Source organism: Pituophis catenifer, unplaced genomic scaffold (assembly GCF_029215685.1).
Source record: "Pituophis catenifer annectens isolate HBS135680 unplaced genomic scaffold, rPitCat1.0.hap2 SCAF_1, whole genome shotgun sequence".
Taxonomy (NCBI): Eukaryota; Metazoa; Chordata; class Lepidosauria; order Squamata; family Colubridae; genus Pituophis; species Pituophis catenifer.
Window position 1 is genome coordinate 320,780,068 of NW_027256881.1, and position 25,832 is coordinate 320,805,899.

The 25,832-nt window shown below is 39.4% G+C and overlaps 1 protein-coding gene across 1 annotated transcript in view; it reads right to left on the minus strand.

The window, feature by feature from the left end:
* Positions 1-364: 364 nt before the first annotated feature.
* The window catches only part of LRRC9 (leucine rich repeat containing 9), a 66,426-nt gene continuing 40,958 nt past the window's right edge, over positions 365-25,832 (minus strand). Inside the window, exons 26-33 of the mRNA XM_070942528.1 lie at positions 23,458-23,597; positions 21,165-21,301; positions 18,875-19,092; positions 17,082-17,150; positions 14,835-14,960; positions 4,759-4,942; positions 3,413-3,550; positions 365-768 (exon numbers count right to left, since the gene is read on the minus strand). Coding sequence (XP_070798629.1) covers positions 3,432-3,550; positions 4,759-4,942; positions 14,835-14,960; positions 17,082-17,150; positions 18,875-19,092; positions 21,165-21,301; positions 23,458-23,597 — 993 coding nt within the window. The 3' untranslated portion in view covers positions 365-768; positions 3,413-3,431. The remainder of the gene's footprint in view (positions 769-3,412; positions 3,551-4,758; positions 4,943-14,834; positions 14,961-17,081; positions 17,151-18,874; positions 19,093-21,164; positions 21,302-23,457; positions 23,598-25,832) is intronic.

Genomic DNA, 25,832 nt, shown 5'->3' on the forward strand with positions numbered 1-25,832 from the left:
ACCCTTGACAGGTTATTTTGCTCTGCATTTCTGACAGGCTCCATCCTGCAGTAGATATGTAAGCTCTTTCTTCATATTCTCTAAAACAAATTAACGTATCTTTCTTTTTGTGAAATGCCAAACATGAATCATTTGAGGCATTATGTCTGAAGATGTTACTGTTTTATAGTAATCATTTGATACAAGCCTTCTGTTTAGAAATCATTCTTTGATTTAATCCACAGATGAGATTCCAACATATGGTACATTTCGAACTCTTCTTAATTGCACATATTATAGGAATTGATGGGAATATTATATTTTTCTTTACAATTACTATTTCTCAAAAGCCAAAAATAATTTTTTTAAAAATCATTCAGTCAGCCTTCGGAAACATATAACTTCATAATTTTGGATCTCTTGTTTTCCTGCTTAACACATAACAGAATGTGTTTCTACCCAAACCTACATAATACAGGGAATCCCGGCATACGGTGACATGAGAAAGAAAGCACTCTGCTAATATAATGAAATAGAGAATATTTCTATTAGCAACAGCATATTACATCTGGAAAATCATGGTTTGTAGTGGTCTTTTTTCTTTCCATTAATAAATAAAACTGATTTACAATATAGTTGGATGGAAATTCAAATGCACACAAGTATCAGGTGTTACGTTTTTATGTATACCAGCATCCCTCAGTCTGGCACTCAAAATTGTCTCCAGTAATTTCCAGAGGAACAGTTCACTGTTCTTTCACTGCAGCAAAATGAAAATGTATTGTGGCACTGTAAAGACAAAATTTGTTGTGACATAAGTTTTGTAGAATAGATTTTATCAGCTGCTCCAAATATTACCTTGAACTATAGAGACAGACAGCAAATAATAAGATTAGACAAAATAAAAACATTTGAATCTAATTGATGGGGATTCTATCTGATAACAGCTTATCTCCTAATAAATGTTTTTAGAATACTGACAAGACTTTATTGTTATATTCTGAGCAGTTTTAGCAACTTAACATGTTACAGTTCCAGAGTAAAGCTGTTCAAAACTACCCTCCTAAACTCTTTTTATTTTTTAAAAAGTAAAATTATGAGAAAATCCATATATTTTCCCAACTCAGATGTAGGGCAGTCAAGTTGAGAAAGAGCACTGGCTGCTGCTTATGTCCATATTGGCTGCACCAAGCTGTGAATAAAGATAGAATCCCTCATCTCCCAGCTGTTCAACTCGTGAACAAACTGTAAAAGCTTCCACTTTTGCAGTTAACTCTTGGGAAGCAGCTGTTTGTCAGTTGTTTTGCATTAAAAAAAAAATGAGGAAATCTACTGCCATGTTTGATTCAAGATGATATATTATGTTCTGAATAAAAAATAAAATAACCTTATATAATCAACTTTAAGAAACTGATAATTCATTTGTTTTGGTCCTAGTCAGCAAAATTGGTGAGAAATTTCATATGAAATTCTTATTTAAAACTGAAAAAAGTAAATTTTTATATTATGGTTCATTTGTTCCTACAATAATTTAAACTTTTTTTTTCAGATTTGAAAGAAAGAAATATGAAAACATGAATTAAGAACAGTTTTTATGTCAAAAGAATTTCGAAGATGCAGTTTTTAAACTAAAGAAAGCAGCTTCTTTCTCCAAAAGTAAATAAGCCACTGGCACTGGATGGAAAATTGAGCAGTTGGATGAGATCACTGGGCCTTGCCAAAGCCTCTGATGAGTGATTTTATAAAGTATAAAGAAACAAAAATTCTGCAATGGTCAGTTTCACGTCAATGGAGTTTCTCAATCATCCAGATGATAATTGTCCCAAAGATGCTTTTTTCGAGGCAACTGGACTTTCTTTGTTTTTCATTGAAGAAGTTTCGCTTCTCATCCAAGAAGCTTCTTGGATGAGAAGCAAAACATCCTCAGGGAAAAAACGAAGGAAGTCCAGTTGCCTCTTGAAAAAGCACATTTGGGACAATTGTGTTTCCTACCTCCTTAATCAATTCCATTCGAAATTAATTTCCTCCCCAATAAATGTTCTAATTACATGTGTCTGTATATATGTGTACTTTTCACAATCCACTCTTCATTAAAAGAAAAAGCAGAGGAAAAAAATTGTTGAATTAATTACTGATTAGAATTAACTGCTTATAAAAAGGATTCAGGTTTGTGCTCCCGCTCTATAAATTAACCTTTTTTCTCTTACACACCAACTACTCCTGCAAAAACACACAAACCTTTCTGTTTCTCCTAGGAACAGCAGGAAAGAAGAAAATTAGGTGGAGATGGGATGAGCAGAAGGGGAAATTATTGGGAGGGAAAGAAAAATCGGAGATCCTTGCTGACAGAAAATAAGCGGAGAAGAAAGTAACTGGACAGGGGAGAAAAGAAAGTATGTTAGGATATTACAAAAAGAATTAAATTTGCCAAGCAATCTGTTCTTCCAAGCAAAAATTAATTACAGGTAATCCTCACTTAACAACCACAATTGGGCCTGGAATTTGGGTTGTAAATCATTGTTACATGGGCCACCACATGACCTGACTTAAGTTTTGCTACTATTTTTGTGATGCTTGTAAAGCAAGGCAACACAATTGTTAAGTGAATCGTGTGGTTGTTAAGCAAATCAAGTGGTGGTTAAGCAAATCCATTCTCCCAAATGGGGGTATTTTGTCAGAAATGAGGAAAAAATTGCCAGAAACTGGCAAAAAAGTCACAAATCATGGTCATATGACTATGGGATACTGCAACCTATTGTAAATGCATACTGGTTGCCAGGTGCTCAAAATGGAATCATGTGACCACAGGGATGTGTGTGCAGCAGTCATAACTTCAAGGATGACCGTAAGTAACTTTTTGAGTCTGTCATAACTTTGAACAGTTGTTAAAATGATTGGTCATTAAGTGAAGACTATCTGCTGCTCTGAGGATCAAGGCATCTATCATTTCCAGAAAAGCATATCTGCTATCATCTGTTCTTCTTGCCAACTTCTTTGGTTTTAACAACTTCTATTCCCATCAGGAGAATCCATATTGGGATCATCTCTGAGTGACGTTCTTGCTTTCCCCTAACAATATCTCCTTCCAGAAACAAAAACAAATAAAAAACAAAATGGAAATTCTAGTCCAAATGTAACCCAAGGACTACCCACAGTAGTTAAAATATTAAACCAAAACAGGAGATATTGAGTTTCAATGTCCTGCTTTCTCAGAAAGCTTCCCGGGTAATGTGAAGTCAATCATGATCTCTTCAGTGTAATCTTCCCATAAGATTAAGTATAAATGGAAGAATCATGATCGCTATGTTGAATTATTTGGAGGCATAGAGACAAAAAGCAGATAAGGTAATTAAAAAGCTGGCAAACTACAGTGCCACTCTTAGTTGTCAGAGGAGAGCTGCTGAAATCATTAACATGGATGAAATAAACTTACATTATTCAGCAAGGATGATCTATGAGGTCCCATGGCTTGGAAAGTTACCCGATGTATTTTTGGCTTGCCTCATGGCTAATTCAGCATGAATGCTCCGAGAACTACACAATCCCAGGGCTGTGCTCTTTGGTTTCCTACCTGAAAATTAAACTGCAAAATTGGTATTCTCCAAATTTTGCTATTTTTTATTATTTAAGGTGAACAAAAGTGAATTAAACTGAAAAAAACTGAAGTGAATTATAAACAGCTTACTCCAAGAGAAGGCAGCTACAGATCTGCATAATTATTTTCCCACCTTTATACTGAAACTAGAACAGCCCTTTTCTTAGGACTGCTATAATTTGGATAACCACTAGTGGCAGGAAAGAATTTATGTATTTTTGTTGCCATTTCATAATCATCTACCTTCGTAGAACCAGATATGGCAGTACCAATTGCTGTGCCTAGTCTTTTTTGGGGGCCTTTGAATCAGTATTGACTCCTAGTGACTGCCTGGACTAGTCCCTGTAGTTTTCTTGGCAAGATTTCAGAAGTGGCTTAAGCACAGCCTGCTTCCTAGGGCTAAGAGAGTGACTAGGCCAAGGTATCCAGGTGGCTTTGTGTTCAAGACAGGACTAGAACTCAGAATTCCCTAGTTTTTAGCCTGGTGCCTTAACCACTATACCAAACTGACTCTGTCCATTCCATTGGTCTTTTTAAGTCATCTGCTCAGAGATGGAATGTATAATTTTAAAGCTGTGTTATCATAAAGTAATATTAATTCAACATATTTTTGGTTTATCTAATTTTATTCAGAAAGCTGCTGGACTGCAAAATGACACTGGGCAGCTTTCATAATTAAAAGAGGGAAAACCAGTAAGAACAAAAAACACACAGTTAATGTGTTAAATGGAGGTAATTATTACTATGTCTACATGTTCTAAAATGTGACATTTCGAGGTAGGCAAGCAACTGAATTAAGATCAGGGTCAACAGAGGATTGGAGGAATGTGTGCTCGTCTCACCCATAGAAGACTCACATGTACAAAACTGTAATGTACAAAACTGTCCTTGCAACTATAGCCCTTGGGCAGGTGGATTTACATTTGCTTAACTCTTCTGCCCTGATGATTGAGCTATGAAATTAGGGTAATTAGGTTCCCATTCCAGTTGCTATTTTATATGTCAGGCAGCTCCTACTTCAATCCTCAACCAATCAAATTTACCATCTCATGATTCCATTGCACAGTCCAAAACTCTCCAAAACCAGCACAGTGAATTGCCCAAATCCATGAGAAATCATTGACAGGAGCCAACATTTTTGACACACAGCACAAAATGAAGTCCAGCAGTCCACTTATACTTACTTTTGTTAGCCTCGCTTACATTCACTTCATCAATAGTATAGGGAAAACCAAACTCAGTCACATATGCATGGCTGATTGCTCCCGAAAGACTCATATTAGCAATCTTCAAGGGGCATGCTTTGGGGAAAGAAGGTAAGAGCCCAGGAAATCCACACTCTATTGGAGAATTGGCAGAAGGAAGAACCTACATGAGGAAATAAGAAATCATAAAGTATAACCTAGTCTTAAACATGCTATAAAAATAATTAAAATGCTGTAGGCCCATGCTTGAACATTATGCTATACAAGAAAGAGGGACCCGAACAATGGTAAAAGATTTGAATAGATGTTGGGGAATACAAGGCAGGAAATCCTAGGGATCTGATTTGTTGGCTAGTCTGGGGGAGGTAGGCAGGTTTTTGTCTGTGTATTGGGTTGGTTTGATCATTATGCAAAGTGGCCCTTTCAAGAGAGCAGCAGAGCTGGGGAAGCCCACTGTTAAAAGACATGAAATATTCAACTGATAGATGATGGAGTCTTCGGGTTTCTCTAGGTTGTAATTCCCTTGTAAGGGTTGCCCTTGAGCTGCACCGTAAGGTGGTAAAGAGGCTTATATTCTTTGGTTTAGATAGGATTGCAGGGGACTTTGGGGGAGAGAACATGATGTAGTCTCCATTTTGTTTATTAGGTTTATTTTCTCCACTACACTCAACTGAGAATCAGTTTGGTCTAGTCATTAAAGCATCAAGCTAGAAACTGGGAAATTGTGAGTTTTAGTACCACCTTAGGCATGAAGCCAGATAAGTGATCTTGGGCCAGTCATTCTTTCTCAGGAGACAGCAATGGTAAAGCACTTCTGAAATCTTGCTAAGAAAATTGCAAGGACTTGTCCAGGCAGTCACCAGGAATCTAAAAACCCATCTTGTTGAAGTCTAATATATTTAATTCTTATTTTGTCAGTGATTTCCCAAACAATGAATCTGCTGGTAATCTTTCCAACTGTGTCTGTCTGCAGTGCAATACAATGGCAACTGTAATATAATCTCTCGGGTATTCAAGGGTATATCCTCACTTTGTTTTGTGCCAAAATGATTTGTTATGATGGATGGTTAAGTGCGATAGATAGTGGATGGATGGATGGATGAATGGATGGAGATAGATAGATGAAAGAAAGAAAGAAAGAAAGAAAGAAAGAAAGAAAGAAAGAAAGAAAGAAAGAAAGATAGATAGATAGATAGATAGATAGATAGATAGATAGATAGATAGATCTTGTTAAGAACTTCTTTCAAAGTGAAGTCCAAAAACACAACTCTAATGATTGTTATTTCTTAACCAGAGCTATTTTTTTTTTCAGGATTAGATGCAGAGGAGTCTTCTTAGAGATGGTCTCTATTCTATGAAGTTATCTATCAAGCCCCTATGGATATTCTTTTGCAACCTTTTTTTAAAAAAGTACACTGCATTTGTTCCAATAAGCTTTTAAGTATTATTAAAATCAGAGGTTATTGTTTTGTGTGCCATTGTATATTTCTACTTGGGTGTTTTTTCACATTCTGAAAAAAACTTAAGAGAATGATTTCAAATATCCTCAAGCAGCTGATATTCCTTTAAAACTGACTTTTAATCCACAACAGTGAAAATAAACTCTTATTATTTTTAACAAATTTTCAAAAATCTGATCAGGCTCTCAGTTTCTATATTTTTGGATTAACATTTTTTTCTTTTTTATAGGATTTCATCTCAGGACTGCAAGTTTGTCTCAGTGCTTAGTGTAAAAAATGCATTTCCCAATTTTCCAATATTCTGTCCTAAATCTCAATGCAAATTTGTCCTCTTTCTGACAAATTCCCTTATTTTTATTTCTTCTGAGGTGGAGCATATTATATTTTATGATTAACTAGATTAGTTTAAAAGCCAACTCCACAACAGGTTGTTAGACAACTTGACAAAATATCTATCCAAAAATGGATGCACTCAGTTCCACCTCATACTTCACCTCAGTTACCTTCCAATCCAGGAACCAATTCCCAATTTATTTTAAATTGTGAATTTGCTGAGGTCTGCCTTTGGCAGTAGTCCCATGCAAGCAGATGGAAGCCCTGATTAGAGCAATAGTGTTTCTGCTGGGGAGAGAGACTTATAAAGAAAAACAGGAAACTGGGCTTTTAAGCCATCAATTTCAGCCGTGGTTAACCTGACTGGCATTAGATATTTCAAGCAAATGATGACTTTTCCAGCCTACCTGGAGATGGTTGGGGTAGACCCTGGAATCTTCTGCATTGAAAACATCACTGAGTTGTGGCACTTTCCTTATAAACATTAGCAAGCACTAACAGCTTAATTCTGTGTTCTGACCCCAGTAGGTTTTGACAGTATTTCTTCTTCAGATGACAGCAATTTCTCTTCAGTTTCAGCCCACTGCTTCATGCTCTATCTTGAACATTTGGATAAGACAATTCTCCCCTTCTCTCACTGAAACCCTTTAAAAGGTTTTTTAAAATCTGAAAATTCTGTTAGAAGCAGGCTATGCCTACATCTGATAAAAAGCTGGATTAGAAAATTGATAAAATGGATGAAAAAGGCCACAGCAGCATGTAAGAACAATTTGATTCAAGATGGAGGTCTGAGGAAGCTGCTGGGCCTCAAACGGAAGGTATCCTTATGACACCAGCCTATATGTGGAGCAGTCTGAAAATGGCAAGTGATGCCTTTTGAAATAATGCTCCCCCTTTTGCCACTCTATTCTTATTTCTCCAAGAAGTAGAATTTCCATTTTACAAAAGGAACCCATAACCCATAACCATAACTTGAATACATGTATGTTATTAGTCCCCAGCAGAAGAAAGCACTTGAGATTAGCTAGCCATAACATAGAGTGAAATGGATTGGGGGATTATTAAATAAATGTAATGTTCTTTTATTTTTATTCTTCTTAGTGTTTTGCTCACAAATGCAGGGTTTGCCTGTTTTGCTTGTAATAGGAATTGATTACTGGTTATCAAAGCCTGATATGAGAGAGAGTGACTGGCCCTAAGTCACCCAGCTTACCTTTATGCCTAAGGCAAGACTAGAATTTACAGTCTTCTGGTTTGTAGCCTGGTGCCTTAACCACTAGACCAAAAAAGCTGTCATTCTTTTAAATTATTTATTAAAATATTTCAAGTACCTGGCCCACCAAATAAAATTATATAAGGGACTACTTTAGTTGCTTTTCTCCATGTAAAATTTCATTTGATATTTCATGTCAAAACCAAGTTATTTTGAAGAAAATAATATTTTTCTATAAGCTCTTAAGGAAAAAAAAACTTTCTTTTCACAAAGAAAACTGAGAATTTGTTCTACTGTGGCAGCCTAATGAGAACATGCCTCACTTCTATTATAGCTAAGTAGATGATTCTCATTCAAACTTTTTGAAAAACAGAATATCTCACTAATAAGTTAGAAGCCTTTGCATTCTATTCCTAGCTGCACTAATATTGTATTATAATTTATTTTTAAGTGATATACAGTTTATAAAACAGACTTCGGTTTAGAATTAGAGCATTTACTGAAAGATGTGTGGCAAATAAATTTAATAATAATAATAATAATAAAATACTAGTTTATCGGAGGCAATAATTGAGTTAACGAGCATTGGAACTTCAAGTGACACCACCATACTTTGGGGGCATTAACTCGGCGAGGAATTGTAGCATAGAGAAACATGCCTCATTTCTTGGAAAGATGGCATAATTTTTTCCTGCTATGATATGTATGTAAGAGTGGAGCTTAAGACATCACAAATCAAGATTGTCAAAGTCCCAGTTTATAAAAGGTATATCCTTTTCTCTATTTGAAATACAAAATAAATATTCAAATTTAGATGACCCATATTATATTCCAAGGAGAAAAATATCTGCAAAATAAAACATTTTGCCAATTTTCAAATTAATTCATCTCTTAATAATAGAAACTGTAAAGTGCTATTAAGAGTACTAGATTTTTATTTCCACTGAAAATTTTACCAATTTTACCAATTATTCAACTGGGGATTATAAATACACTTTGCCCTGTATCACTGAAAATGTAAAAGCTGGCTGATAAAAAAGGAAAGGATACTAAAGTCCCCAGGATGTAGAGGCACCTGTCATACAGACACTCTCATTTTAAACAATACCCAAACCTTCAGAGCTAGTCTTCTAATGGACTGTAACTGTCCTCACAAAACCAACATGAGAATTTAATATGAGCTCTCTAGAACAAATCAGTATTCCTTTTAGCTGATCAGTAAAGATATATCAAAAGTAGCTTCTGAACAAAGCACTAAGACTGTCCCCATCTCTATCCTTTCCTTGGGCAATATATGTTTCTGCAGTAAAAAAGTGGAAAAAATGCAGCTCACTAGCTGCAAAGCTGCCCTGAAGTTCATCGTACATTGGTTACTATGTCAGCAGCTGTGGGGAAAACAGAGCAAGAAACCAGGGGTGGAGACTTGTGGAAATTCCTACAAGTAAGGAAATGGCCCAACCACAAGCCAAGTGGAATTCCTTTGTAAGTTGCAACGCAGAAAACTTGCAATTTGAACTTTAGCAGAGATATAGCATAAAGTCCCTTCAGAAGTTCCATAATTATCATCAAGGTCTGTGATTAAGCAGAATCGTTGCATGTAGAATCCCTACCATGTAGAACTTCTCTGACGAACATCTACGAACTTAAACCTCCTTTGAGCTGGATATTGGATTCCCTGATGCTGCTAATCCCAGGAGGGATACTGGTTCTATGGATATGGGGCCGAGGAGGCGGAATATGGCTATCCTCACCCTTGAGCTTTCTTTCAAAGTCTCCATGGATTGGCCTGGTGAGAGACGGCCACCCTGGAAACTTTCGGGGTCGAATGATATGCACCTCCTTAGCCACTGTCGTGAGAGGACAGTGGAGCTTGGCAGCCTGACCATGGACTGGAATTTTCCCTACGCTTATAACATCAGTGGTCCCCCACCCTTGGACTGTTTCCCCTGATAGCTATATGTACTCGGTGTCGGAACTCCTCGCCCTGCGAGATTCTCCCCTCTCGCAGATTTGGCCCCCCACATTATCGAGGGCCTATCTCGATGACGGACTTTGGAGTCCGGAGAGATGGCATGGAGCAAGGAAGAATTTATGGGGCTTTTTAGGGAAATTTTTAAAGATTTTAAGGGGTTCTGGGGGAGGGGGTTGTAATTATTCTTTTAAAGATATTGGGAAGACGACTAGGGCGGATTGGGGGGGAAATCCACCAGGGTCAGAGCCGTGCCCGGCACAGGGTAACGATCCGGGGGGCACCGGACGAGGGATTGGGAAAGGGATGGGGGACAATATCTATGAGGGCTGTACCATCGGCACGGTGAATGGGAGGGGCAGATATGGCGGGAGCTGGGGACCACATCAGGTGCCGGGGGCTCGCACTTGCTGTCTGAGAGCAATTGCTTGCCCCGGTCCCCAAGGCTCTGCTCGGATACTAGGTGGCTTAGATACTCAGGAGCTGGGCCTTCAGCTGATGCTGTGCAATGCCAGGTCCGTGGTCAATAAGGCCCCCCTCATCCATGATCTTATACAAGAGGGAGGAGCGGACCTGGCGGGTATTACGGAGACCTGGTTGGGCCCGGAGGGTGGCGTCCCTCTGGTTGAAATGTGCCCACCAGGCTTCAGAGCATTCCATCAGCCGAGGGCTCAGGGGAGGGGCGGGGGGGGTGGCGGTTATTATTAACGAGGATCTGGGTCCGAGGGAGACCACTGTGCCTCAGATAGCCGGATGTGAGTCCCTCCTTGTGAGGTGGGGCCGTGGGGTTCAGATGGGCTTGTTGCTTACGTACCTGGCTCCCTGCCGCGTGGCAACAGCCCTACCTGAGCTACTCGACGTGATAGCCACGGTGGCAGTAGATACACCCAGGCTTTTAGTCATGGGTGATTTCAACTTGCCATCCGTCGGTGAAATGTCTGAGGTGGCTCGGGAGTTCATGGCTTCCATGACGGCCATGGACCTGACCCAGTTAGTTCATGGCCCTACTCACAGGGGAGGTCACACTCTGGATCTGATTTTTGTCTCTGGCCAGTGGTTGAGTGGTCTTGTTATAGGGGATATAGACATGGAACCCTTGTCATGGTCTGACCACTCACTCCTTCGCCTAGATCTTCGAACCGTGACCCCTCGCCGCAGGGAGACGGATCCAATTAGATGGATCCGCCCCAGGCGCCTGATGGATCCTGATAGGTTCCAGACGGAGCTTGGGCCATTTCCTGAGGATCTAGCACATGACTCGGCCGAGGACCTGGTAGCCGCCTGGGATCGGGCGGCTGGTGGGGCCTTGGACCGAGTTGTGCCTTTGCGGCCTCTGACCCGATGCCGATCCCGTGCGGCTCCTTGGTTTACTGAGGAGCTGAGGGAAATGAAGCGCCGGAAAAGACGCCTGGAGAGCGGTTGGAGGGCCAGTCTCGCTGAATCTGATCGAACACTGGTAAGGTCGCATATTAAGGCCTACCTAGTGGCGATAGAGACGGCAAAGTCTAACTACTTTTCCGCCTCTATTGCGTCATCAGGGAATCGTCCGGCCGCCCTGTTTAGGGTGACCCGCACCCTGCTCCATCCGGGAGTGCGGGAGGATCCCTTAGAAGGCAGGGCGGAGGATTTCGGACAATACCTGTATGACAAAATCGCCCAGATCCGGGGGGATTTGGACTCTGACTGGGTAGATCAGGGCAGGGTGACGAGGAATAGTCTTGAGAATATTATCTGGGAGGAGTTTGATGCTGTGACTCCTGATGATGTGGACAGGATTTTGGGGAGACTTAGTGCGGCCACATGTTTACTGGACCCGTGTCCCTCCTGGTTGGTACTGGCTTCCCGGGAGGTTACACGAGGCTGGCTCCAAGGTGTTATCAACGCTTCGTTGAGTGAGGGTTACTTCCCCACCGCCTTGAAAGAGGCGGTGGTGAGGCCTCTCCTCAAGAAGCCGTCCCTGGATCCGGCAATATTGGCCAACTATCGTCCTGTCTCCAACCTTCGCTTTATGGCGAAGGTTGTTGAGAGTGTGGTCGCACGACAGTTTCCGCAATTCCTGGAGGAAACATCTTATCTAGATCCGTTCCAGTCGGGTTTCAGGTCTGGGCACAGCACAGAAACGGCATTGGTCGCGTTGGTTGATGATCTCTGGAGGGCTCGGGACAGGGGTTGTTCCTCTGTTCTGGTCCTGTTAGACCTCTCAGCGGCTTTTGATACCATCGACCATGGTATCATGCTGCACCGGCTGGAAGAGTTGGGGGTGGGAGGCACCGTGTTGCGGTGGTTCTCCTCCTTTCTCTCCGACCGGTCGCAGTTTGTGTTGGCAGGGGGGCAGAGGTCGACCTCGAGGCCTCTCATTTGTGGAGTGCCGCAGGGATCGGTCCTCTCGCCTCTCCTGTTCAACATTTATGTGAAGCCGCTGGGTGAGATCATCCGTGGCTTTGGGGTGAGATACCACCAGTACGCTGATGACACCCAGCTGTACATCTCCACCCCAGGCCACCCCAACGATGCCCTTGAAGTGATGTCCCAGTGCCTGGAGGCTGTACGGATCTGGATGGGGAGGAACAGGCTCAAGCTCAACCCTTCCAAGACTGAGTGGCTGTGGCTCCCGGCATCCCGATATAGTCAGTTGACTCCATCACTGACTATTGGGGGCGAGTCATTGGCCCCCACAGAGAGGGCTCGCAATCTGGGAGTCCTCCTGGATATGCAGCTGTCCTTGGAGGAACATCTGACGGCTGTAACCAGGGGGACCTTTTGTCAGGTTCGCCTGATTCGCCAGTTGCGGCCCTTTCTTGATAGGGATTCCCTGTGCACAGTCACTCACGCCCTCGTCACCTCTCGCCTTGACTATTGCAACGCTCTCTACATGGGGCTCCCCTTGAGGAGCACCCGGAGGCTCCAGCTGGTCCAGAACGCAGCAGCGCGGGTAGTGACGGGAGCAGCATGGCGCTCCCATGTAACACCGCTCCTGCGCGAGCTGCACTGCCTCCCAGTTGTCTTCCGGGTGCGCTTCAAGGTGTTGGTTATCACCTTTAAAGCGCTCCATGGCATAGGGCCTAGCTATCTTCGAGACCGCCTGCTGCTACCAACGACCTCCCATCGACCCGTGCGCTCCCACAGAGAGGGCCTCCTCGGGGTGCCATCAGCCAGACAGTGTAGGCTGGTGACCCCCAGGGGGAGAGCCTTCTCTGTGGGGGCACCTACCCTCTGGAATCAGCTCCCCCCAGAGATAAGGAGAATCCAAGACCTCAGTGCCTTCCGTCGCGCCCTTAAAACCCATTTATTTAAACAAGCCGGGCTGGCTTAAGATGAAATTTTTAACTGTTTTTTAAATGTTTTAAACGTTTTTAATTGGTAAATGAGTTTTAATTGGGCCAAATTTATATATCTTTTAATTGTTTTTAATATTTGTTCTGCATGTTTTTTAATCTGGCTGTACACCGCCCTGAGTCCTCAGGGAGAAGGGCGGTATAGAAATCCAATATAAAATAAAAATAAAATAAATGTATAATTCTACGTGCTTTAATAAGTTTACATTCTATCTTTCTTCCATGATGCCACTCAAGATGGTATTCATCCACAGAATTCCGAGATGGTCTCTAATCCAGATACAGATGAGGTTAAGGACAACTGACTTTCAATGAATCAAGAACCCTTACAAATTATAATTCATCAAACTTTTGCTGTTGTTAGGCTATTTGTTCCAGGGGTGGGCTGCTGGGGGTTCGCTTGGGGAGGACAAAAAATGGGACTACTGGAAGTTCAGGAAGTCTGGCCTCCGGAGGGCCTCCGGAGCCTGACGAGGCCATTTTTGCCCTCCTGGAGGCTCGAGGAAAGCCTCCAGAGCCCGGGGAGGGCAAAAACGCCCCCCTCCCCGTGGTGCAAGAGGCCAACTAGGCCACACCCATCATGGCCACGCCCACCCAGCAACCGGGTAGAAAACCTCTTGCTAAAATTTTTGAAGCCCACCCCAGACTTGTTCCTATAGACAGTACACATAATTATGGACTAAAAATGTAACTGGAACACAAACACTTCTTGATTTATTTATTGGAAAAAATAAGGTGTGGTTAAACCCAAGATATGGCATATTCACATTTTTATAAACAACTGTGAGGTTTCAGATCCAAGATAAAATTTGTACATATAAAGTGATAAGTTTATCGCAAGATAGAACAGAGGCTATTATATGGTTGTATGATGGTTAATCATGTACTTTCTGCATGCTTTTCTGACATTTTGTGAATTTTTTAAAAATGTTAAACTGGTTTTAACATTTTTATGTATTATTTTATTCTGTATGTTGTATATAGAAACATGATAAGATAGATAGATAGATAAATAGATAGATAGATAGACAGATAAATGGATAGATAGATAGCTAAATAGCTAAATAAATAAATAACAAGTTATATCTTTGCTTCCCAAATCCTCATCCATTCAATCTCTTAACCTTATACCCCATTCCCTTGCTTTTTAATTCTCTTCACCAATTATGTCTGTTGGAAATCGCTCTGTTTTTATTTGCTATCTGTGAATTAAGCACAGCAGGACTCACTTGGTTGCCTCTAGGTGACAAGGTACCATCAAGTATGGATTACTTCAAAATAAAAGTGAGTCACAAGTATACATTCAAAGTCATTTAGTGCTTCAGGAAAGTAAAATAGAATAAGCTGACCTTGCCAGCCTCATCAGAAAATCTTATTTCAGGTCAATGAGCATGTAATGATGATAATTTCTGAGCAGGTAACAGGGACCCAGAGGGTAACAATAATCTTTGGAGTAAGATAGCTTAAGATAGCAGTATTGTTAAATAGACAATTGCAACTCTTATTTCTGATCTGGCATGATGCCAGCATTAAATTCTTGATGAAACGTGGCAACCCACATGCTGTGTGTCAAAAGTATGCTGAATTATGAAGAAAGGAAGGACGGAAGGACAGAAGAAAAGAAAAAAGGGAGAGGTAATAGAACTTTCTAAAGGCAGTATTTAACAGAGACAATCAAATCTGGTTCATCCTTCCCAAAATAGTAACAGCCCAAACCAAACTTAATTATAATAACCATGCTTTACTTGCTGTTCTAGCAAATGGAATTCAGCTCTTGCCCTCTCTTCTGGGTTAACTGTTATGCCATCCAAAACCTGAAGGTTAGGTAAGCGAAATATAAGGAGGGGGCGATGGGAAATTTTACGTGATACCTAAGAAAGGAAGAGAGATGCAAAAGGTTAATCCAGGCACTAAAGCATGGGTGTCAAACTCTATTGCGTCATATGACATCAGGTGATGTCTTGCAACTTTTTTGCTGGGCTGGGTGTGGCCTGTGAGTGATGCATCTGGCCCGCGGGCTGCCAGTTTGACATCCCTGCACTAAAGCATCAGGTTCTCCATATCCACATCCTTTCCAAAGGTTTAAGTCAATTTCTTGACTTAATTGAAAGTGAAGACAGATAAAACAAAATTAACACCTCTAACATTAGTACAGGGTAACATTCTTGAAAAGGCAATCTATTTTTAGAACTTTCAAAGACACACATGCAATCCAGTGGTGGGTTTCAAATTTTTTTACTACCGGTTCTGTGGGTGTGGCTTGGTGGGCATGGCAGGGGAAGGATACTGTAAAATCTCCATTCCGTCCCCAATCAAGGGGAAGGTTACTGCAAAATCCCCACTTCCTCCCGATCAGCTGGGACTTTGGAGGCAGAGAATAGATGGGGGCAGGGCCAGTCAGAATTTTTACTACCGGTTCTCCGAACTACTCAAAATTTCCGCCGGTTCTCCAGAACGGGTCAGAACCTGCTGAAATCCACCTCTAATGCAATCCTTATACAAACAGTAACCATAACAAATCACATACATTTTAAAAGTGTTGTGCAGCAGTTCTTACTTTGAAAGAGAAGAAGGGATGAAATGCTCCCAGTTCGGACTGGATCGCCCGATCCAGTAGCGAGGGCGGCGGGTGGTTAGGAGAACCGGTAGCAAAAATCCCGCCCCCCCAATGCCCAGCTGAGCCACGCGATCATAAGAGGCTTTTTTTTAATTTTTAAAAGCATTTTTGCTACAAACTCTTCGGCTGAAAAAATGCTTTTAAAAATTAAAAAAAAAGCCTCTGATGATCAGGTGGCTCAGCTGGGATCGTCAGAGGCTTTTAAAAGAAAAAAGCCTCTGACGATCAGGCAACTCAGCTGGGATTGTCAGAGGCTTTTAAAAGCATTTTTACAACCTCTTCAGCCAAAGAGGTTGTAGAAAAAATGGTTTTAAAGGTTAAAAAAAAAAACTTGGCCACACCCATTCAGTCACATTATCCCCCCACCAAGCCACGCCCACAGAACTGGTAGTAACAAATTTTACATTTCACCACTGAAGAGAAGCTATATTGGTAAAGAGAGTAATAATTGAGCACTGAGTCCCCTTAGTACTAGAGAAGCATAAATAATTCAATGTTATGTTCAGCACGAAGGCAATTAGAAAAGATAGAATATGACAAGATTTAAAACAGCTGCTTTTGTTTTACACCAAATATATTCCTCAAAAATCTAAAAATAAAATTAGACAACTTTCAGAGCGTATTTTTATCTCAACCTACTGAAACCAGTGTAAATCAACAGCTGAATATAGCAATCAAGCAACAATAGGAATTACTGGGGCTGTGAATGCCTCAGATTCAATTCCACAAACATGCTTTGAAGCATGGAGTGCATGAATGCAGGATCTATTTGCAATTGGTCCTCAAATTTCTGTTGTTAAGTGAGACAGATGTTAGGAGAGTTTTGCCCCATTTTATGACCTTTCTTGCCAGAGTTGCTAAGTGAATCGCTGCAGGGGTTAATTTAGTAAAATGGTTGTTAAGTGACTCAGACTTCCCCATTGACTTGGCATGTCAGAAGGTCACAAGAAGGTGATCACATGACCCATCATGAATACAAGGCAACTGCCAAGCGTCTGAATTTTGATCATGGGGATGCTGCAACAAGTCACTTTTTTCAATCTGTTGTAATTTCGAACAGTTGCCAAACAAACTGTTGTAAATCGAGGACTCCCCGTACAGTTTTGCCTTCTTGCATTCAACTCATTTACATGATTTCCCAAGAACGTGTTGACTATCTATTTATGAAAAGACTTTAGCATATTCAGATATTGCGCTTAATATCTTGAGTAAATTTGTAACAGTTTATGGCAAATGGGTAGACAATGAAAGCCTTAATGTTAATGTAGCATGTAATACAGCATTTTCTAAATAGAAAAATTAGGGATATTTAGAGGAATGAAACAAAGGGTATTATAAACTTAAATGATATTACTGTGCAAAATAGTATACTCACTGGATTTCCGTATATTGAAAGTTCCTTAATACAAGGAAGATATTCAAGTTTTTCAAGTTCGACCAAATCCTGCCCCCAAAATAAAAAATAGATTTTGTTCAATATGTTTTTACAGGTAATCCTCATGTAATGACCAATCATTCAGTGGTCATTGTGGATCACCGGTGCAGCCTTTCCCCAGCAGAACCACATTCATACCACACCTTGGGCATCACTTACACATTCTGTTCTGCCTGCTAGCAGCTATTGCCAGCTCTAATTTACCTGCCTGCTGGCCTGCTTGTAAGCTATATGAGACCCACTTAAGAACCTGCAATCCTTGCTTAATGACAGCAACGGGGACTGCCAGAATTGCCATCACTAAGTGATGGTTGCATGATATGGTGCTTTAATAATTGCATCACTTAGCATCGGAATTTCTGGTTCTAATTACCATTGTTAACCATGCACTGTATAGATTTTCTGTCAAAAATATATCCACAAAGTCACACAACACGGCATATGGGTATAAGCATACTAGAGAAGCAATGTACTGATAAACGTTTTAAGATACAACAATTCAACCAAAATAACGAAGAAACCCCAGAGGTGCCAAAGATTTAAAGCGCTCCATGGCATTGGACCTGGATACCTTCGAGACCGTCTTCTGCCACCAGTAGCTTCCCACTGGCCAGTCCGCTCCCACAGAGAGGGTCTCCTCAGGGTACCATCGGCCAAATTATGTCGGCTGGTGACACCCAGGGGGAGGGCCTTCTCTGTGTGAGCCCCTGCCCTTTGGAATGAGCTGCCCCCAGAAATTCGTAAAATCTCTGATCTCCGTGTAATTTCGCTGTGCCCTCAAAACCTTGTTGTTTCGCCAGGCTGGGCTATCAAGGTAAAGATTTTAATTGGGTTTTTAAAAATGGGATTTTAAATTTGGGGTTTTAAATTGAGCCTATCATTTAATAATTTTAATTATTTTTAAATTTTGTCTGTCTTTGTGCTTTTAATCAGGCTGTACACCGCTCTGAGTCCTTCGGGAGAAGGGCGGTATAGAAATAAAATAAAATAAAATAAAATAAAATAAAATAAAATAAAATAAAATAAAATAAAATAAAATAAAATAAAATAAAATAAAATAAAATAAAATAAAATAAAATAATAAAATAAAATAAAATAAAATAAAATAAAATAAAATAAATTTGTGTGCTATTGCCAAACAATACTAGGTTCAAAAGAGGATATAGACAGGCCAGATGCAATTTGTGGGGCATCCATGTATCATCTTTTATCCAGAGTGCACTATTTTTTCCTGTTTTTCAGGCCTCACATTCTGATTTCTGTTATATTCCTTTCTGTTTTATGATTTCCAGCTGACTCAGTCTCCTTTGCAATAAAGGAATGAAGAAAAACATCACTTTCTGTCCCAATCAACCTTCTCCACCCTAATGCTCTCCAGATGTATTGGGACTAGAGCTTCCAAAATGTCCACTCAGCTGATATGCTGGCCAAAAATTCAAGCAGTTACAGATTAAATACACTGCTCAAAAAAAATAAAGGGAACACAAGCAGAAGACATTCGAGATCTGAATGAATGAAATAGCCTTATTAAATACTTTGTTCGTAGTTTTGTGTTCCCTTTAGTTGTTTGAGCAGTGTATAAACTACTGTATGTAAAGAACAAAGTATTTGATAAGGCTATTTCATTCATTCAGATCTCGGATGTCTTCTGCTTGTGTTCCCTTTCTTTTTTTGAGCAGTATATATTTGGAAGACTTCAGGATGCAAAGGCTGAGATATAAGACCTCCTGTACCTGAATTCTGTTGAGACCAAGGAAAAGCTTCTGTAGTTTTCCCAAGGGAAGCAAATTGTTGAGTTCACGCAGGCGATTCTCCTCCAGGTGAAGAGCCAGCAAGGAGTTCTGTCTGGCAAAAGAATTCTCACCGATAACTTTAATTTTGTTATGATCCAGCACCAATTCCTGCAAAATTTGCAGGCCTTCGAGCCCTTCAATGTGGCTGATTTCATTACCTGTTACACCAAAATCAAAATTGGATAGGGAAAAGATGCAATGGACAAATGGACAACTGAAAATAATTAAAAGGACAAATATTTCAGAATAATTATATCCCCTTCACTCAGCCCAGAACATACCACTGAATATCAGATCTTGATAATGGATACTTACCACCTCCATTGATTGTGGTACTTAATGTTCCTATTTATGAAGTGTCTCTGAATAAATACAGGGTTTATTTGATCTGCAATTGAGTCATGCTTATATTTTTGTGAAATATATTGGGCTACATAATTTGTTTATTTCAAAGTTAGTGTGTCATATGAACTCAGCAGCTGGTGGCTTATTATGGTGAATCCAGTTTATTGTAACAACTATAATTTAATCAACAAACTATAATTACAATAACACTGAATTAGTGAAAAGTGTTAACAATTAATACCCCAAGCTAATCAAGTTGGCTTTACATGAAGGGAAGCCAATGATGTCATGAGAACAGACAAATATGATATGATTTTAAATCCATGTATACAATATCCCTCCCTCCCTTCCCTTTTTTCTTTTCTTTTCTTTTCTTTCAAGTCAGCAGCTGCCTAGACCAGGGGTATCAAGCTCGTGGGCAAGATGCGTCATGCGCTGGCCATGCCCAGCAGTTTTAGTGAAGGGAGAAAGGTGGCATATGTCACATGACAACAATGTGACAACGCGAGTTTGACACCCCTGGCTTAGACAAATCCCTGCAGTTTTTGGTAAGATTTTCTAAGTGGTTACCATTGCCTGCTTCCTAGAGCTGAAAGAATGATTGGCCCAAGATCATCCATCTAGCTTTGTGCCTTGGCTGCACTAGAATTCTTGGTCTCCCAGTTTCTAGTTGGTGCCTTAATCCTACACCAAATTGGCTTTCTCTTTAATATTTAATAATAAATTTAATATATTGTTCCTTATTTTACAATTTGAGTTTTTCCTATGTCATGTTAGCTGCCCAGACTCTATATTACAAAGTGGGAGGCCACTTTAATAAATGGTTAACCAACAAAGAAAGTGGTATCTCCTTTGCACGTGGAAGCATACCAAATGTATATTTGCAGGAAGAACTGAAATGTTTTCCTAGGCAAAGGCTACCAAGCAGATAGATTTTTTCACACTATTGAATAGAACCAGCTGGACATGAAGTAGGAATTCCATGACTGCAACATCCTTTTTAAGCGTGCAGGAGGATCAAGGCAGTAATGCACATTTCACATCCATGTCTCTGCTTAAACTTCTTTGAATCAGGTATTAGCTCTGGGGGGTGGGAGAGGGAGAAAAATATGATTTTCCTCACAAGGAATAGCTTTTAAGAGATTCATACTGTGGAATCAGCATGAAGCGTAAGAATTGCTCCTCGACTCATACTTCAATCCTAATAGAAAATCTACACATACACTAAGGCTCTTCAGAACATCTGTTGACAAAGGAAAGAATATAGGAGATCCGACCATAAAAATTCTATATTACATTCAGTTGGATCAGAAGAGGTAGAACTTTTTCCAATCTTACCTCCATTCATAGGTTTTGCTTATGTTAATAAGTCTGCAAACTTATTTTTTTATCAGAGATAGCATGGCATAAAATAACACTAGGACTTTGGGGGAGAAATATTTTCTGAATTTGATATTAAAACCACCCATTTTCAATATTGCTTCTTTGAGAGGATATTTCTAATTTTTCAAACGGAGAAAGGGGGGGGGGGGGCGAGATAGGCCTTTTTCCTACCCAACCTGTTTGTGATATTATACCATAATAGCATCATAAAAGAACTTACCTGATGAAACACATTATCTGGATTAGTGATGTAGGCTTTATGATATGGTGCCTATAAAGCATGTTATTATTTGATCTAATGGTGATCCTCCTTAGGGATTACTGTTAAGGATCACATTTTCATTTGGTATTTGAAATATATTGTTGCACTGCATAATGTTCTTCTTTAAAGTACTAGACAGCCATGGTCTTCTTCAGGATATTCTGCTCCATGTACCACCCTATAAGAATTTTACTTTTCTGCAAAAGGAAACTACAGATACATGATAATGTTGTTACTTACCCTGTAAAAACAAAAACTTCAGATTCTTTAGCCTACTAATCTGTAACAAGACCAAATTTATAATTCCATTATAACCCAAATGGAGAACTTCTAAACTCTCCATTATTGGAGGCAAGCTTTCACTGACTCCTGCATCCCTAGAATAAAAACAGAGTCCGAGTCAGAATGAACAGAGCCTTGGTACTACAGTGGTTTAAAGCACCCTGTTATTAACACAGCTGCCTGCAATTTACTGCTGGTTCGAATCTCTCCAAGGCTCAAGGTTGACTCAGCCTTCCATCCTTTCTAAGGTAGGTTAAATGAGGACCCAGTTTGTGGGGGCAATAAGCTGACTTTGTATAAAATATACAAAAGTATGAAGGCTATTGCTGAGCACATTGTAAGCCGCCCTGAGTCTCCGGAGAAGGGCGGCATATAAATCAAATTAAAAAAAAAAAATAGCTTAGTAAAAACTGAATGTGGAAATAAAATTCTGCAGTTTTTCAGGACTTATGCTAGGCTTTTGAAACATTGTACGGGAAAATACATCCTGTTCTATTGTGCGAAATGAGGCAGTAATCTAAACATGAACTTTAAGCAATGACATGGAAATCCATTTTTTCCCCTTAAGGAAATGGAAAAGAAAATGGGAATAGCTATAAATTACTTTTAAGTTTTGTAATAGGTTTATGATGATGATCTCTTAGCAATATTTTGGCAATATCTCCAGCCAAATGGACTTTCTCCATTTCACTACGTTTTTTCAGTCTTACATTGGATGAGACTTTCTGAAAGATGCCAGTATAAAAGCTGTTGTTGACATATGATGTCCTTGATATTAGCACATCCAGTAGATTGAAAGAGCGGCAATGAGTCATGCAATAACCTACAATGATTTATTTCATTACTGGGCCAGGGTCAATTGGTTCTCCTATTTAACTAGAATAGTTATGTCACAATTAAGAGTCATTTCTTACGTAGCTTGGCTCTTTGGAATCAATGGCCACTAAATTATGTCAGCCCTTCAAGATCAAACTAGGAATCCAATGTCATGTATGTCAGTACTACGTTTTCTGTAAATTTGAATGCATACACACCCATTTAGCTTCATGAGAAGTAGGGAAAGTCTTGACTGAGAAATTTACACAGGGTTACCTTTTCTGCCCTGCATTCAGTTCTTTTTTTATCGGACTGTTGTCTTGGTAGCAGCTCTTCTCCTGTCCCTCAAGGCCATTCCTTCTACCCTCTCTAATTATGCTTAGCCATGAGCACAAAATAGGAGTAAAACTGTTTTCTTTAGCACCCTGATTTTTTCTTTAAAAAAAATCACCTTTTAATTGAATGTGCATATGGTGAAGTTATTATATGTGATGGGTATTTTAGTTTAGAGAATCATTTTTACTGTGATACTGTAATGTACTGCAACAGGTTATAATATTTATGAATTTATATTTGTACTGTACTAATTATAATCACATGTTAAATAACAAATCACTACTACTGGTACTACTACTACTGCTACTTTTCATTTCATCAACAGTTCATTGATCAGAAAACATATTCAAATATCTATAGCTAGCAACAATTTTCCAGGCTCTTTTCCAGGCAAATGAATTGCAGATAAATAAAACAGAAATCACAGCAATTGCTTATTTATTGGAGATGTGGTCCACATAGCAATGAACTAAATACTGGCTTAGGATATTATTTTACTTCTCTTCTCAAGTAAGAATCTACTTAATACTTTGTTTAAACATTAAGGAATACATTAAACATTGTTCAGCAGGACTTATCAATTAATTCAAAAAGAAATAAATGAAATGTACAGTAGTAGTGTCAAGCCAGTAATAGAGCCAACAGTTGCAGCATCCTGCCAACCATGAAAATTTTAAGTCAATTAGCAATTTTCAAACTTTACTTAGGTGGCTTGAATTGGAAACACCCCATTCTGAGTTTGAAAAACCATTTCACATTCAAAACAGACTGCTTCAATCAATGGGAAGTGTTTTGAGCTCAAAATAGTTTTGGCACATGGCTTATGCATCACCTAAACCTCCTTCGAGGAAATACGTAAGGTAAAATAAAAAAATATTACTCAAGACATAGATGGGATTGAAGAAGGGTTCATGGGTGACCAGTTAACCAATTCTATGCTCAGCAATTTCCTGTTACAAACTCACAACATGGTTTTTCTCCCAGAGTTGACCCTAGAGGGAAAATGATTTACTTGGAGACTAGTTCCAGTTCCAGGTAGAGTTCACTTCTCTCCAAGTAACTGCCTGTTCTTTTGGTTACTGATATTAATGCTGTGTACCTGCTGCTTTTTGAAGACCCTTGCTGTCCATATCCACTGGACATCACTTTCTGATGTAGCAACTGTCTGTTTGTTAAGTGATTGGAAGGCTTTTGTCTTGGGAAAATGGACTCAATGTGATTGTAATTGAGGCAGAGAACCTGTATGAAAAATGGGATTAATTCTTCTCAGTTTAGATAATAAGCAGTAGGGCTAACAATTAACTACTGTATGTGGAAGCTTAAGAGTACAAAAGATAATAATGACTTATATTTCTGCCCTGATTAAACATGCAGTGGCTGCTTCAAAAACACCCTTCCCCAATTAACATGCTAGGAAGAGCAGGAATTGATTCTACCTCATCTAAAGGGAGAGAAGGTTATTACAGTGGCAAAGGATCTTCACAGCGCAAATCAATAAAATTAATTGTGCCTATCTGTGGCCTATTTGTAGTTCTGGTAAACAATAATAAGACTATATTGTATTTCATTTTAAATTTCTTTTTCCAATGTATATGATATCACACAGCAGTAGAAGTTTAATATTCTTGCTACCTAGAAATTTTTTCCCACATAGTTGGGCATTCTGGTGTTTTAGGCAAAATAACTCATCACACTACACTTTCTAAAAGAAACAGCTTCAACTGAGCCAACTTTCAGAGACAGCCTTCATTTATTTTTTTATATCTTTAGTAAAATAATGAGTGAGACAAAATTATGGGGAACATGAGAAGATTATATCTTCTTTTGTGCCAATAAAACCAATAAAGGTTTTATTGATCACTTTGGATTTTTTTCATAAACACATCCCACTGTAAAAGTCTTTTCTACAGTATCCTATCAATAATCCATTTTTCTGACATTTGTAATTTTGGAAATACTATGTTATCAGAATATTTTGCATTTCCTCTTTAATTTTGGAATTTCAGCAAGTTGAACTAACTTTGTAAAAAGACTGCCCAAAATATGACATTTTCACATATATAACTTGGCCAAAATCTTTAAAATGCTAATTAGTTAGTTAGTTAGTTAGTTAGCTTACTTTATTGTCATTGCACATGGTACAACGAAATTAAATGCCGTCTTCAGTGTACATTATAACTATAAAAATAAAAACACAAACATACATCCTTTACATTCTATATAATTGAAATTGAAAACCCAATACTGTACTATACTGTAGAATTCAATATGGTTATTGCCCTGGGATAGAAGCTTTTTTTTAGCCTATTTGTCCTTGTTTTTATTATCCTGTGTTGCCAGATGGTAATAGTTCAAAAAAAGGATACCCAGGATGAGATGGATCTTTAAGAATGTTTTGAACTTTCTTAAGGCAGTGGGAGCTATAAAGCTCTTCCAAAGTGGTGAGAGGGCAACCAATGATCCTCTGGGCAATGACGTTGACCCTCTGGAGTGCTGTCCTATCTGCCACTGTGCAATTGGCAAACCATACACAGATACAGTAAGTTAAAATACTCTCTATGATGCAGCGGTAGAAGGTCACCAGCAGTTTTTCATTCAGTTGTTGTTCCTGAGAAGTCTCAGGTAATAATGAATATACCAATAATGGCTTTGAGAGGAAGAAGGATGTTAAAATTTAACAGATGCAGATTTTTAGGAATTAGAAGTCACTTGATTAACAGAATAACAGAATTGAAAGAGAGGTCTTCTAGTCCAATCCCCTGCTCAAGCATTCCAGACTGGCTGTCCAGTGTCTTAAAAGCCTCCAGTGATGGAGCACCCACAACTTTTGAAGGCAGTCACTGTGATGTTTAAGGTTCAGTTTGAAATTTCTCAGTCTGGTTTAGATGTTAGAGGGGAAAAAGCATTTTATGACTTAATACAAAATGTCATATAACATTTCCTGTGATCAGTTTCTGATGCTTGTCTGTGCTCTACAGTTCAACCAAGGCTAGTTTCAAGACAGATACATTTCTGAATATCTCCCTGAATTTTTAAGAACTTTTAAAGTACCTTAGAAGCCCTGCCATTGTTGAAGGCATTAAGGAATCTGGTAATGAAATATCTCTGAAATAATGACCCAAGGGGGGTGTCACGAGTTGTCTAGTAATGTGTGTGTGTGTGTGTGTGTGTGTGTGTCTGTCTGTCTGTCTGTCTGTCTGTCTGTCTGTCTGTCTGTCTATCTATCTATCTATCTATCTATCTATCTATCTATCTATCTATCTATCTGAGAAAGAAACTGATGACAATTCTTTCTTCTCAGTGCTATGATCATAAATAATCTGCTCAAGTAAAAGCCTTCCAAAGATGCAGAGAGCCTCTCATGAAGGCATATTTGGATCAAAAATGGCTTGCTATTTATCATTGCCAGTAGTGGAAGTACTACACAGTTCAGTGATATTAAATTCATGCACATCTAGAGGATGTCTCTCATAT